The sequence below is a fragment of the Amphiprion ocellaris genome, chromosome 13 (genome assembly GCF_022539595.1).
Source record: "Amphiprion ocellaris isolate individual 3 ecotype Okinawa chromosome 13, ASM2253959v1, whole genome shotgun sequence".
Taxonomy (NCBI): Eukaryota; Metazoa; Chordata; class Actinopteri; family Pomacentridae; genus Amphiprion; species Amphiprion ocellaris.
This window is the reverse complement of record NC_072778.1, coordinates 32,126,716-32,141,074: the sequence shown is the minus strand read 5'-3', so window position 1 is coordinate 32,141,074 and position 14,359 is coordinate 32,126,716. Positions and strand designations below refer to the sequence as shown.

Here is a 14,359-nt window from a genome sequence, read left to right as displayed (position 1 = left end):
CTGGTAGTATATATTATATTGGCACAGAAATCTGCACAATCATGGTCCCCAGATGATGAATTTTACTTACATTGGGGATCATCTGACTTTTTGTCTAGCAGCAGGGTGGCATTTGTCGGTTTGAGTCAAAACTATTGCTATGAAATTTACTACAGGCTTAGTAATAGTAATAAAAGTGTCAGTCATTGCTGTAGTGATCCCTTAAAGTTCCCATTTTACACAACTTTTAAACAAGTCATTTTAAATCTCCAGAATGTGTTTCAAATTTCAGCTGCAAAGGTTGTTTATCCTACCATAAAGCTTATGGTTTTAGCCCTGTGAAGGCAGTGTTTATTCTGCTGTCACATCACAAAAGACTGCCAGGCAGATTGGCTTGTTCAGAGACACATTTCTTGATCTGTGGAGAAAGGAAAGAAACGTGATGATTTTTTCTCATGTTTTGTTGGTCTCTAGTCACACTTGGACAACATAATTATGTTTAAAAACAATGAAAAATGGATTTCGGATTATATGGCCCTTAAATTTACCATCCCTGACCATTAGCATGTCAAATGTTTAGTATGCCCAAAACATTGGTTTCCAGCAGAGCTAATCAGCTGCAGTTTGCGTTGCAGCCAACCATACCTGGTATTTGCATACCTGTTTGATCTGATTCCAGGCTGACACCACTGCGCTACGACCAAAGAGACCGCATCACTCACCTTGGCGAGTTACAGTACAGTGTGGATGACGACGGCTTCCTCCGTCAGCGAGCGAATGATCTGTTCGACTACAACTCCAACGGCCTGCTGACCCGCGTCTTCAACCGCGTGACCGAACGTTCGGTGGGGTACCGCTATGACGGACTGGGTCGCCGCGTGGCCACCAAGAGCAGCCAGGGCGAGCAGCTGCAGTTCTTTTATGCTGACCTGTCCCACCCCACCAGGGTCAGCCACTTGTACAACCACAGCAGCAATCTGATCACGTCGCTGTACTACGACCTTCAGGGCCACCTCATCGCCATGGAGTTGAGCAGCGGGGAGGAGTACTACGTTGCCTGCGACAGCGTTGGGAGTCCGAGAGCAGTTTTCTCAAGCAAGGGGCGACTAGTCAAGGAGATCCTCTACACCCCTTATGGGGAGGTTTATCAGGACACCAACCCCGACTTCCAGCTTGTCATCGGCTTCCACGGAGGCTTGTACGATCCTCTAACGCGGCTGGTCCATTTGGGCAGGCGGGACTACGACACTCTGGCTGGACGATGGACTTCGCCGAATCATGAGCTGTGGGGGGAGCTGAGCAAGGAGCCAAAGCCGTTTAACTTGTATGCCTTTAAGAATAACTGCCCTGTAGGGAGAGTGGAGGAGGTGACTCAGTTTACTACAGGTGAGCATAACACATCCACACACACACCCACACACCCACACACACACACACACACACACACACACACACACACACACACACACACACACACACACACACACACACACACACACACACACACACACACACACACACATTTACCTTCTATCTCAATGTTGAATTAGCATCTGATTGACAGATACTAAGAGATACAGCAGATATTTCACTCAGAGACACCTACTCCCACTCGCACATGTACACGGGAAACATCTGCCATAAAGCGTGAGTGAATGGGTCACACAGCTAACCACAGGTGAGCTATGTGTCACCGAGAGAAGATGTGACAGATAGAATGTACTGCCAGCAGAAAAGGACAGCCGTCCCTCTGATCACATTGTTTTTTTAACAGAGGCTGTTGTGTTTTGTTCCCTCTGTCTGTCAAGAGCATACTGTTTCCCCGAGAGACAAAATAGAAACTCAAACGAGGGAAAGAGATGGAATAGCAGAGTAGAAGATGAATACAGGATGTTGTTGGGGGCGTATGTCCTTCTGGTTAATGGAACATTCATTTGGCCTGTCACGTTTTCCTGCAGCAGGATTGTTTATTACAGAAGGAATCTGTTTGCGAGGGAAACACCAGCTGACCTGTCTCTGCTGCGCATTATACTCATATATTGTGTGATTTCCTGTGCAAGGTGTTGTTTCCCTGGCCTTATGACTTTTTGTTTGCCTCACAGTATACACATTATATTCTAACTTTTCTCCCACTGGGCAATGTTCTCTTCCTCTGTACATGTGTGTCCAGACATCGGTAGCTGGCTGCAGCTATTTGGCTTCCAGCTTCATAATGTTGTCCCTGGTTTCCCAAAGCCTGAAGTGGGCAGAATGGAACAAACATACGAACTGATGAAGACCCAGACCAAGACACAAGACTGGGACTCCAGCAAGGTGAGTGTTTCAATACTGCAAACCTCAGTTAACCTTTTTCAGGTTTTAACTTTGTATCTCTGTATTGATTCTTTCACTATCTCTTGGTCTATGCCAAATGTATCTCAAGAAAAAAGTTTTTTTATCCGTGACTTTATTTTTATGCTTCATTTTGAACTTGGAGGCATATAAATAAACACTCTGTCAGCCACAACATTAAAACTTTAAACAGATCAAATGAAGGATATTGATTATCTTGTACAAATACCTATAAAAGGATGAAAGATATTAGGCAGCAGGCCTTGTGGGGTGTTAATAGTATGCAGTGACTACAAAAAGATGTAGATGCTGACTAGCACAGGGAGAAAAGGCCGGCCCGATTTCACAGAAGAGCTACTGTAGCACAAATTGCTGAAAACCTTAATGCTGCCTTTGATAGAAAGCTGTCAGTACACACTACAACAATGCCGACGCTGACCCCTGTCCACAACCGAAAGTAGTAACAACTGGTATCAGAACTAGATCATGGAGCAAGGAAAGAAGACAGCCTGGTCTGATGAATCACATTTTCGTTTACATCCTGAGTGTGCATCACTTATCTGGAGAACAGATGACAGCAGGATGCATTACAGGAAGACGGCAAGCCGGTGGATGCAGTGATGCTCTGAATAATGTTCTGCTGAGAAACCTTGGGTCCTGGCATTCATATGGATGTTACTTTGACACGTACCACCTACCTAAACATTATTGCAGAGCATGTACACCCTTTCATGGCAAAGCATTTCCCTGATGGCCTCTTTTAGCAGCACAGCACTCCCTGCCAAACTGCTGAGTACTTTGAAGAACATGACAAATAGTTGAAGATGTTGACTTGGCCTTCAGATTCCCAAGATCTCATTCCAGTTGAGGCTCTGTGGCATTCGCAGGAAAAACAAGTCGGATCCATGGAGGTCTCACCTCACAGCTTCCGGGACTTAAAGGATCTGCTGCAAAGTTCTTAGTGCCGGACAGCACAAAACAGCTTCTGAGGTCTTGTGGAGTAGATATCTCATAAGGTCAGAGCTGTTTTGGTGGCAGACCTACACAATGTTAGGTAGCTGGTTTTATTGTTGTGGCTGATCAGTGTACGTCCACTCGAAGGTAGTTGGGCACAAGTGACTGCCCCACACATGACATACAACCAGATTTGACCTTATGGTTCATTTTATGCCAGGTCGGAGGTATTTATTCAAATTCCAAACTTGAAAGTGGCAGCAGCAGTCAGTCAGTTAACATTATGAAATAAGATCAGATATAAAATTGTCTCTGGAAAAATAATTAAACAGTCTTTGGAAAAAGGGCATATGGAAAAAAAACTCAATAATAAAAAGAAAAGAAATCCAGCAATGCTAATAATAAAAAACAACATAGGTTCAAGGGATGTTTCATAGCAACGAGTGAGAACTTCCTTTTTAATTGAATAAATAATTGATTAAATAACTTTTACTTTAATTATCTGACAAATTGTTCATAATATATACATAGTGTATATTACTCATTTATCTAATTAATTTAACACTTTGCGTCTTCATATAAACCAAACCAACTGTAACATGAAGGCACATTATTACCTGATAATCGTCTACGATTTTTTGTGACGTTCGTGCTTCTTCCTATCAACAATGTCTTCAAAATGAGCACCATGTTAGGAATAAAAATGTTTTCCACGATGACTATAAGAAATGAAATGATTAGTTGATCAAACAAGTAGTAATTTGGCTGGTTGTCATTAAAGTCACACATTAAATATTTTGCTGCTTGCTGCTTCTTAAAGGCACAATCTCTGTGTTATATCACTAGAAATGTCAGGTATTAGGTAGAAAAAAAATAGAAAATGAACCTGATACCAATGGAAAGACTGCCAAAATACAATAAAACAAATATATATAAACATAACTTAGACATGTATAAAAGAATACTTGAAGTTCAGTGCACCTACGTGTTGTGTAAAACACCCTTCTGATATATAAAGCAAAACAGTTTGGATTGATTCATTAATTTGGACACTACAACACTAATATCTCAAAATATATTTTCAAAGAGTACCATTTCCTTATAAAGGATGAATGATTCATTACTGGTCAGTTCTAGTAAGCCCATTTCACACCAGACATTTTGATAAGTCATCAGAGGAAACATGTGATTAACAAGATTAACTGCAGTAACTGCACATCCTGTGTTTGCCACTTTCAGTTCATGTTCCGGTGTAAACTACCTCACTGTTGTGCTGAAGATCACTGAGAAAACTCAAACGTAACAGCCATCATTAATGTTGTGAGGTCAAAATATCTGCTGTTAAAATGACGCGTCACAGATGAGCACGTGACTGTAAATCAGATTAGCCTCTGGAATAAATGGGTTGTCATGTGTTTTTGCAGGTGGTTCTGGGAATCCAGTGTGAGCTGCGGAGACAGCTGAGGAGTTTCATCTCCCTGGAGAGGTTACCACTGGTCTCTGAGCCCGTGGGCTCAACCTGTCATAGGCCGGCACGTCCTCCTCCGTTCGGCTCCCGGCCCTCTATTCTCGGCCCCAGCATCAGATTTGCGGTTTCTCACGGTCGAGTGAGTGCAGAAGTCATCGGAGTGGCCAGCGAGGACAGCCGCCGGGTGGCAGCCATTTTAAACGGTGCAGTCCACCTCAGTGGCCTGAGCTTCACCGTCCACGGCTGCGACACCCACCACTTCCTCCAGTCCCGGCCAATTGAGGAAGACCTCGCCCTGGGACTGGGAGTCGGGGGGCGTATCCTGGAGAGTGGCGTAAATGTGAGCGTGTCTCAGATGAGCGCCACGGTGAACGGCAGGACTCGACGATTCGCCGATATCACTCTCCAGCAGGGGGCGCTGTGCCTGTGCGTGCGCTACGGCGGGAGCGAGGAGGAGGAGAGGGCACGGGTAAGGGAGGAGGCGAGGAAGAGGGCAGTGGAAGGAGCGTGGGAGAAGGAGAGGAAGCGGGTGGATTTGGGGGATGCAGGGAGCCGGGCGTGGAGCGAGGTGGAGAAGCAGCAGCTACTGTCCGGAGGACGAGTCCAGGGCTACGATGGCTACTACTCCCTGCCTATAGAGCAGCAGCTGGAGCTGTCCGACTGCCCCGCCAACATCCACTTTATGACACTGAGCGAGGTGGGGGGCAGGTAACAGAGACACATGAGTAGCCCCCCACCCCACCAAAGACTGCCTGTTTCTACTCTACTCTGATTTGTTCTACTGTTTCTATACTGTATGGAAAAAAAGAAGACGACGACGACAAAGAAGAAGAACAAGACGAGAGATTGGGGGAAAAAAAACTTCCAAATGCCTTTAATTGTGACAAAATGATGGTATTTTATTATTATCGTCCAGTTTCTCCGATTTCTAACAGTGGCACAAGCAGTGTGGTTTGGCTGTGGCTTCGCTTTTTGTATCCCGACTGACCGACTGACTCACTGATGGACTGACTGTCATTTGCTGTTTCAACACTGTTCATCGTTTCGGACTGTGTTCAGTATCACCGAACTGTAGAGATGAAGACTTTAGGATTGCCAGTGAATAATCCTCTTCATGACTCAAATCAAGAGCTCTCCGGTTGCCATTTGAGTTCCTACATGGTTTACCTCGGATATAATATCGTTTACATATTGTGTAAGAGAGGCCTTGTCGACTCTGACACTCCCCTTTAGAGAAGGAAACCTCCTGTGGTTTTCTGCCTCTGGTGTGCTCCAACTGTAGTTTGTATGAGTGTGTATACTAAAATCAAGAATGTACATAGCCAGTGCTTTCACACTGAAAAAAAGTGCTCAACTGGAAATTATGTTGTTCATAAGTGTCAGTATTGTTAATCAATAGAAAAACAGTTACATTTTTGCAAAGAATTATACATGGCTATAGTAAATATTCTCGCTGAAAAATCTAACTTTATTGGGTTACAATGCTGATTAAAGTTATTATGTGTGAATTACCAGATTGCTCTCTGGGATTTCATAGGGATTGTTGCTTATTATTTCTCTCCGTGTCTGTTCTTTCTCCTTCTCTCTCTCCCTTTTTCACGTCTTCTCTGTTTCTGCGCCAACACATTTGTTGTGCCGTCTTTGTTCTTGTTTCTGGGAGTTTGTAAGTTTCAAATCTGTGCTGTCATTATCACCCATCATTATGGCTCAAACCGAGATATGTATGAGAAACCTGCGTCTGTCAGAAGAAGAAGAAGGAGGTGGAGAGAAGAAGAGGAGGAGGGGGGGAAGCAAAGAGGAAAGGGAAAAAGAAATGTGACAGCTGAGGCTCAGCGAGTGGGTGGTAAGTGCAGAAGGGGCAGGACCTGGAGTTGGCTGTGCCGTTCTCTACAGCTTGTCTCCTCTCATTAGGAAATGCCAATCAGACTGCATGTGAACTACTTCCAAGCCTCTCCCCACTAACAAAAAAAAAAGTTAAAAAAAAAAAAGGAAGTTAAAAAGTTTGTTTGGTTTCTCTTTTTTTTTTTTTTTTTTTATAAATCTAGCTACCACTAATCCACCTTCCCGTCCGTCTGCCTTTCCCCCACTCGCCTCCCTCCCGCCGTCACTCCGCCATCTGCCCACCATTAATTGTTTGTGTTTCTCTCCTGGGCTGCCGATGACAGAGACACACAATGCATATGTTCTGACTGCGAGCAGGTGATATACATTCCTCACTAGCACTGCTGATCGGCTGCGATGCACCTTCCCTTTCTAAACCATATGCTCCGCTAGATACTGTCCAACCTCATCTCTGCGGTGAAAAGATGGAGGGTCCGGTTGCTAGGAGACCACTGCACTGAAGAATTGTCTGAGCTGAATGGATGCTCTCGCTGCTTCTTTCTCTCTCTCTCTCTCTTTATCTCCTTCTCTTTCTGTCTCTCTTTCATTTTTTTTCATGAGGCGCCAGTAATGTCAATCAGATGAATGACACAGCCCTCCCCCTCACCCCCTCACCCCCTCACCCCTCTCTCTCTCCCACCCAGCAGTCAGCATTCTCTCCTCGGAAATCAGCGCTTCAATATGTCAAATTGAATTCGGGTGTGTGCGGGGTTGTGCATGCATGACCTTATTTAAGAGTTTATTTCAAACCAATATCATTTATTTTTCTTTGCCAATCACACAACTCTATTGCATTAAGAGAACAGAGCACAATATTTGTTGTCAACTTATGTATGCAGTAATGGATATTAATGTTCCAGCAGTGGAATATTTCACATCACATCTCTGAAAGTTATGGGGCTGCATATACACAGAGGAAGAAGATACTGGAAGGAGATCTGAGTCACTGCTAAAGGAACTTAACAAACAAGGAAAAAACTGACATTTACTTCACAGACAGCATGCTAGGAACTATGCAAAAATTGTGTTTTTCTTCCTAATTAGCCCAGTGGTGAGGTTAGGGTTTGCCCCTAACCAAAAGCTTGCTGCACCTCCTTCTTGTTCCTGTTTTTCTGTCCCTGAGCAGCATGTGGCGTCAGCTGATTGAAGTAAGGATTTGGGCTGCTGTGTATTGGCGACGGGCTACTACTGGGCATCGGTGGCTCGGTGTGTGTTTGCGCCCGTCTCTGAGCGGTGACAGGGTAGAGCAGAGGCATGGCAATTCCTTGTCCAGGCTTCTGGAAAGCTGCTATCAAGTTCCTAATCTTCCGGAAATATCGTTTCTGCACACCAGGAGTGGTCTGAAACACAAGAGAGACGGGAGGGAAAAAAAGAGAAAAGAGTTCAGAGGAGAATTCAGAGCGCCTCCGTCTCCCATCTCCACATCAAACCCCACGGGGGAAATGAAGAGGATGGGACAGGGCCGTCTTGAAATGAGCTCTCACAAATTCACCTTTAAGGAAATCAGATACGCTGAAAATGGAAGCAGAAATGCGAGTGTATTGTGCAAAAGGGCAGATTGGCAATTATAATTTTATATATGCACTCCACTCATCCATACTGAGCTTGTTTTAAAGACACTAAAAGCACATATTAATAAAAAAAACCACAATGCAGGAGAAATTAAATTTACAGCTGCTGTTAAAACTACTTTTAAAAGGAGGAAAATATACTACTGATAGACTCAAGGAGTTTAAAAGCTAAATTTGGAAAACTCAGGATGCAGTTACCTCTTAAAACATTGGCTCCCTCGGGTGTTTTTATATTTTGTTAGTCAATAAAAAGCAATATTCAAGGATTTATGCGTGACATCTAAAAGGCTTGAAGTGTCCCATTATCTCAACAGCTTTACTTGTGACAGAATAAAGCTGAAATACCACAAAGATCACTTGAAGAAATGATCTGTGGCTTAAGTAAAAAATAGAATTTGTTTTTGAAACCCATCTACTGGGTTTCATGTGGGCTTTCAGACTGTTTTTCAAGGCTCTTTTCAGGGAGCTCTTGCAGTATTTCTAATTGATAACACACACATCAATTTCCCACTTGTTTGTTTGCCCACAGCTGCCACTTTAATATCTCTAAACCATTGCACTTTTTGAAAACTACTGTAATTTTGTCAAGTAAGGCCTTTAAAAATGCATTATGTGTTTTCATTCCGCGCTATCAATCATGCTGTAAGAAATGGTGGAAAATTGTGTTCTTTGAATGCATTTTAAAATCATTTAATCAGAGAGCACTTCCCACAGCGCAGCACTTTGGATGCTCCTGTCTCCGGCCACAAGTGGTACCTCTGTTCCCGAGAATATTTCATTAAAGTGATTGATATTGCACATGAATAATGTAAACTGTTATGGAGCTTGTAGTGAAATTCTTGTAATTCAAACCTTCTCTCTCCTCTCTCCCCCCCACATCTGTTCACATCTTGATGCTGTCAGTGAGAATGAGCGAGGGTAAAATGTCGTTACAACGGCGTCTAGCTTAGTCGTCAGAGAGAGACACAGCCTTCAGATGTCTCTATACATTCCCATCTCTGGGTGCACGCCAGCCCTCAGTGCTCAATTACATATCCCATCAGAAATGCTGTCAAATGCAATTCTACGTTTCTCATCTCTGGAGTATATGCTGATGCCATGGCGTCTTAAATTTGAGGTGGAGGTAGAGGAGGATTGAGGAGCGGTGGGGATGGGAGTATCTCACAGGGTGTTATTGCGAAAGGAAAAGAAATGCACTCGTTTTTCAGTGCTGTCACTCCTCAAAAAAAAGAAAAAGAGAAAGGAAGCATGTTTGCTTTAGATTCACAGCTTGTTGAATTACGCTGGCACCAAAACAACTTCTAAACCAATAAACACTGACTAAAGCGAGGCAGATGCGCAGCTGTTATTCTGTAGAGGTGTCTTTGGGGGGGTGGGTGTGAAACGAGTCAGTACAGGGGAAAAATGAAAAAAGAAAAAGGCAAGAAATCAGATAAAAAGTCTCACCTCTGCAGCCCACGAACCTGTGTCGTCTTTGTGGAGTCTGTATGTGTAGACGTATCCATTGCACCTGCACACAAACACACACAGAAAACACCTTTGACCCCGAGTTTGTCTTTCAGTTTAATGAAATTTACATCTACTGTCTCTGTCATTGCACCTGTGGGACTCTTCATTTCACACTTAATAATACACCTCACTATTTTTTGGTTCCACTCAGCTTTTTGTGTTTTTATTTTCTTAAATGTGACAGGATCAATAATCTCTATGACAGCAGAAAATAGGATTATGTAAGTGTTGATTATGAGGCCTCAGCGAGAGCCTTAAAAAGGGGAACAAAGGCAGTTTCTGTAGCACAGTTTGTTTTCTTACTCACAGCACACACAGGCAGAAAACGCCTTCCACAGAGTCACTGTTGCGGACGAGGTAGCACCCATCTCTGCCGTCCTGGGCCAGCCGTCGCTCCCCTTCTTCTTTACCAATGGGTCCGTGGTAGACAGGCAGATTTTCCATCACAGCTTCCCTCCAGATGTGCTTTTTTAGGTTTTCTTCCTCCTCCCAAGTGCCAACTCTCCTCTTTCTCGCCTTCAACTTTTTGCTTTTTGTCTTCCCTGTATCTTCTCCAGACTGCAAACACAGGTAAGGCAGCTGTCCAGCACTCTCATTCGATTACTTGCTTCTCACTGTTTCAAATTCTCTGTTCAGGGAGGCTGAGCTTTGCCAAGCGAGCTCTCAGATTTTTTGTCCACGTTTTCACCCAGACTGTGAGAGCAGAGCTCTCCAACCTCCAGCCTGTCTGACTTGATGCTCGGAGTCTTCTTTGTTCTCTGTAAAACACACGCACGTAACATGTGGGTTCGTGTATCTCTCAGGAAATGACTGTATTTTTCGACAGGAAATAACTTCAAAGATGCTAACTGAATATTTCCACAACAATGGAAAGCACAAGAGGGGGACAAAAATAAGTAATATCATCATTTTCACACAAGAAAACATATATTAAGCGTATGTCATGACTTACACTGTTTCCAACCACACTTTGTTTTCATCATTAGCACCACATTTCCACCACAGCTCCCACGAATAATGATGTATAATTAAGATTCAGTGACACAAGATGCCTTCAGATCTTTTAACTTATAAAAGTGCCATAATACTAATATAAAAATACTCCGCTGACATCAAGTATAGAAATATTATCACTAAAATGGAAATTAAGTACAAAGTACTAGATGATTACTGGTGCATAAGCATTTTAATGGTGTAACTGGTGGTGTGGAGCTAGTTTTTACTACTATATATACAGTTTTAAATACATTTTAACCAGAAAATATATATATATATATATATAGAAAAAACGTTTTGGTTAAATATTAGATCATTTTACCTGTCACTGCATTTGAATTATGAATATGCATGTGTTTACACAATATGTTGTATGCAAAATCTAAATCTGTAAAGAAGTAACAGCTGGAAAATGAATACAATGGAGGAAAAGGTGCATTATTATCCACTGAGATGTAATAGAGTGGAAGTACCAAAAAAATACATTTAGAATAAGTACAACACTTGACTTCATGTACTTAGTTCAAGGATGAGCAATTTGGTTCAAACAAGGGCCACTTTGTCAGCACTGAAGGCCCAACAAAGAAGTAAGCTGATGTTTTGCATTTTGTTCCATGCTTGTTTGCTTTAGAATGGTGCTAGAAGTGAGAAGCTGCAGCCTGTTTTATAATATTTTACCTTTTTGCATTTTATTTGTGTTCAAGATTTAAATTACTGGCTATTATGCGATGATACAAGGTCATGCTTATTGTTGTATATTGTTGCCTGCAGTATAAGTGTGAGACATTATGTTAAAGTTGTGATGCACACTATAAAACAGACAAACTCCTATCATGAGGCATGACAGTTTTGATGAAAGGCCAGATTTGGCCCACTTTTGTTGCCTCCTACAGACTCACTCACTTTCCACAACTGGAAAAATAAAGCAAATTCTTCCATTTTTCTACTTAAACTTTTAATAAAACACATCAAGGGAAACAAATGGTAATCTGCAGCCAGAGCTTTAATTAAATCCAACTGATATGCGAGAAGAAGACATTTCACTGCAGACAAGCAAGAAGTCTATCACCTGCTGTTTATTGTACACTTCTCAGCATACATTTCTTCATCACATATTCTCAGCCACATGTCACCGGACTGTCTTCTACTAAACGTGTCAAGGATGCTCGCACCTGCTCTGCGAAACAGAGAGAAATCAGCTAATGAAGCTGCATGCATACTGTACACACTCTGCAGAGCTACCAAGAAATCATCCTGCAATCTGTCCTGTCAGTCGGAAAGTTCTGCTGTGTCAAATTAATGATCTGGTGATTAAAATGTTCAGTGTTTACCGCATGACATGCTTTTTGTTTTTTTCTGACAAACTGATAGCACAGCATCTGGTATTTTAAGCTCAGCTGTCATGTTGAGATGTATATTTTTCCTGGTTTTGGTGCTGTTCACGACCACGTGCAGTCCTTCACAAACAGCCCTTCAGAGAGGTTAACCATGCGCTTGTGGCTTTCAGTATTTTCCCTGAGCTGGTGGCTCTTTTTTCTTTTTTTTTTCTTTAATGCAGCATTTGTTGACGATGTGTGTTTTTATACATTCAGACCTGTGGCCTACATGAGTCATCAGTCTGTGTCAGAGCCATTTTTCCCTCGGCTCAGAAAGATCATGAGCGGTGGGACTTTGGGCCTCTGTCTGGGTAAAGCATGCCAGTGGCATCTAATTCATTGCATGTGCAGAATTTTAGCGCCATCCAGTGGTACAATGTAAAAATTTAGAGGCTTGCAAGTAGATCAAATAAGGAAGTTTTTTGCTTGTTTTTGGTGCCATATCAATCTGTAAAGAGCTATCTTTTATTAAATATATTTTAAAAAAACACTTTACCAGTGAGCAAAAGCCTATCTAGGATTATCAATTATAACAATCTCCACCAGTGTAAAACACATTTCCAGCATATTCCATCTGCTCTCTGCTCACACAGAGAGACAACCCAGGGTCAATGCAGAATGCAGCAGATCTATACTGGACACAAATAGCAGAGAGAGATACATCATTGATTAGCCAGCGGCTCCCACAACCAACACAAGTGGCTGGACTGGAATGCATTATAAGGACATTAATATGAGATTATGAAATGATATCTGGCCTTGATATGTAGAAGAAAAACCCATGTGAGGCTTGCTGGGAGGGGCAGAAAATCTGGGAGACTGGAGGTCCATCTGCCAGGCTGACAGTAATCTCAGCGTTCTCATTCCCAGGTGGGGAAAGCTCTCAGTCACAGCTGTTAGGCTGTAAGATTGGGAAAAGGGAACATTAAAAATTGCAAATGGATCTGGTTTCACAAAGTAAGTGTTTGTGTGGAGCTGGACTAAAATTAGCCACACAAGCTCCCATTTTTGTAGAGGAAGAAGATACAACGAAGTGGCATTTGTAGCGAAATATTTATTAATTATTCACTTAAACTGTCTTTAGTGTTTTTCACGGCCTCCTTTACATTATTTCATCATATGGCACGTTTTTACAACATGTTGAAAAATGGCATTTTATTTTTGACATAGTATACTATGGCGTTTTTTTTGCGCCAAAATTCATGATGATTTTTTTTCAAAGAAAATCTTTCCGGAGTGTTTTTCACAGCCTCCTTTACATTATTTCATCATATGGCACGTTTCTACAACATGTTGAAAAATGACATTTTTCGACATATGGCGTTTTTTTGCGCCAAAATTCATGATGATTTTTTTTTTCAAAGAAAACCTTTCCGGAGTGTTTTTCACGCCCTTCTTTACATTATTTCCTCATATTGGACATTTTTAAAACATGTTGAAAAATCACATTTTTTTTCGACATAGTATACTATGGCGTTTTTTTTTGCGCCAAAATTCATAATGATTTTTTTTTCAAAGAAAACCTTTCTGGAGTGTTTTTCACGGCCTCCTTTACATTATTTCATCATATGGCACGTTTTTACAACATGTTGAAAAATCGCATTTTTTTTTCGACATAGTATACTATGGCATTTTTTTGCACCAAAATTCATGATTAATTTTCTTTCAAACAAAACCTTACCATAGTGTTTTTCACGGCCTGCTTTACATTATTTCCTCATATGCAATGTTCCCTCTAATTTTTCCTGAGTGTGAGCAAACACACAAACTCCCTGAGCGTCCCTTGGACCACTGTGAGCAACATCAGACGTGTGCACTGTGGTCACACCAGCATCACATCCATTCAAGTTACATGGTTCATTAAAAGAATCAAATTACAGCATTTACATTTCTGTTAAAACACTTTGTCAACAGGAGCCAGTTGAAGGCTGCAGTGATTTTAGTGACACTACAATGTATAAGAGTGAAGTTATTGAATATTTGTCTCTCTTTACTGTTGCAGCGGTTTTGCAAATTGCAGACGGACCCTGTTCACTCCATAGACACCAATGTTATTCCTGTAGCTTGAAAGACAGCTACTTTTGATAAAACTGGGCTTGTAGCACATTGTCTGCCTTGCAACAATGGGAAAGAGGCACCGTTTATGTTTTGACAACCTATATCTAATGAGTTATTGATGCTGGAAGTCTGAATCTGTGAATATCTTTCCAACTTTACTGAACTTGGGGCCACTACCACCTAAGGAGTGATATATTTAATTTTGAAAAAAGCATTTAGCCATACTTAAAGCTTTA

General features: G+C 42.0%; 2 protein-coding genes across 2 annotated transcripts in view; one reads left to right on the top strand and one right to left on the bottom strand.

The window, feature by feature from the left end:
• The window catches only part of tenm1 (teneurin transmembrane protein 1), a 188,429-nt gene extending 182,183 nt beyond the window's left edge, over window positions 1–6,246 (top strand). The window contains exons 36-38 of the mRNA XM_055016602.1: window positions 659–1,365; window positions 2,150–2,292; window positions 4,689–6,246. Coding sequence (XP_054872577.1) covers window positions 659–1,365; window positions 2,150–2,292; window positions 4,689–5,444 — 1,606 coding nt within the window. The 3' untranslated portion in view covers window positions 5,445–6,246. The remainder of the gene's footprint in view (window positions 1–658; window positions 1,366–2,149; window positions 2,293–4,688) is intronic.
• Window positions 6,247–7,333: 1,087 nt separating this feature from the next.
• sh2d1ab (SH2 domain containing 1A duplicate b) lies at window positions 7,334–10,460 on the bottom strand. The gene is made up of 3 exons (XM_023295442.3): window positions 10,001–10,460; window positions 9,631–9,694; window positions 7,334–7,953 (listed from the first exon to the last, which is right to left on the bottom strand). Exons 1-3 carry the CDS (start codon window positions 10,135–10,137, stop codon window positions 7,684–7,686), a joined length of 471 nt encoding a protein of 156 aa, XP_023151210.2. The 5' UTR covers window positions 10,138–10,460; the 3' UTR covers window positions 7,334–7,683.
• Window positions 10,461–14,359: the final 3,899 nt, after the last annotated feature.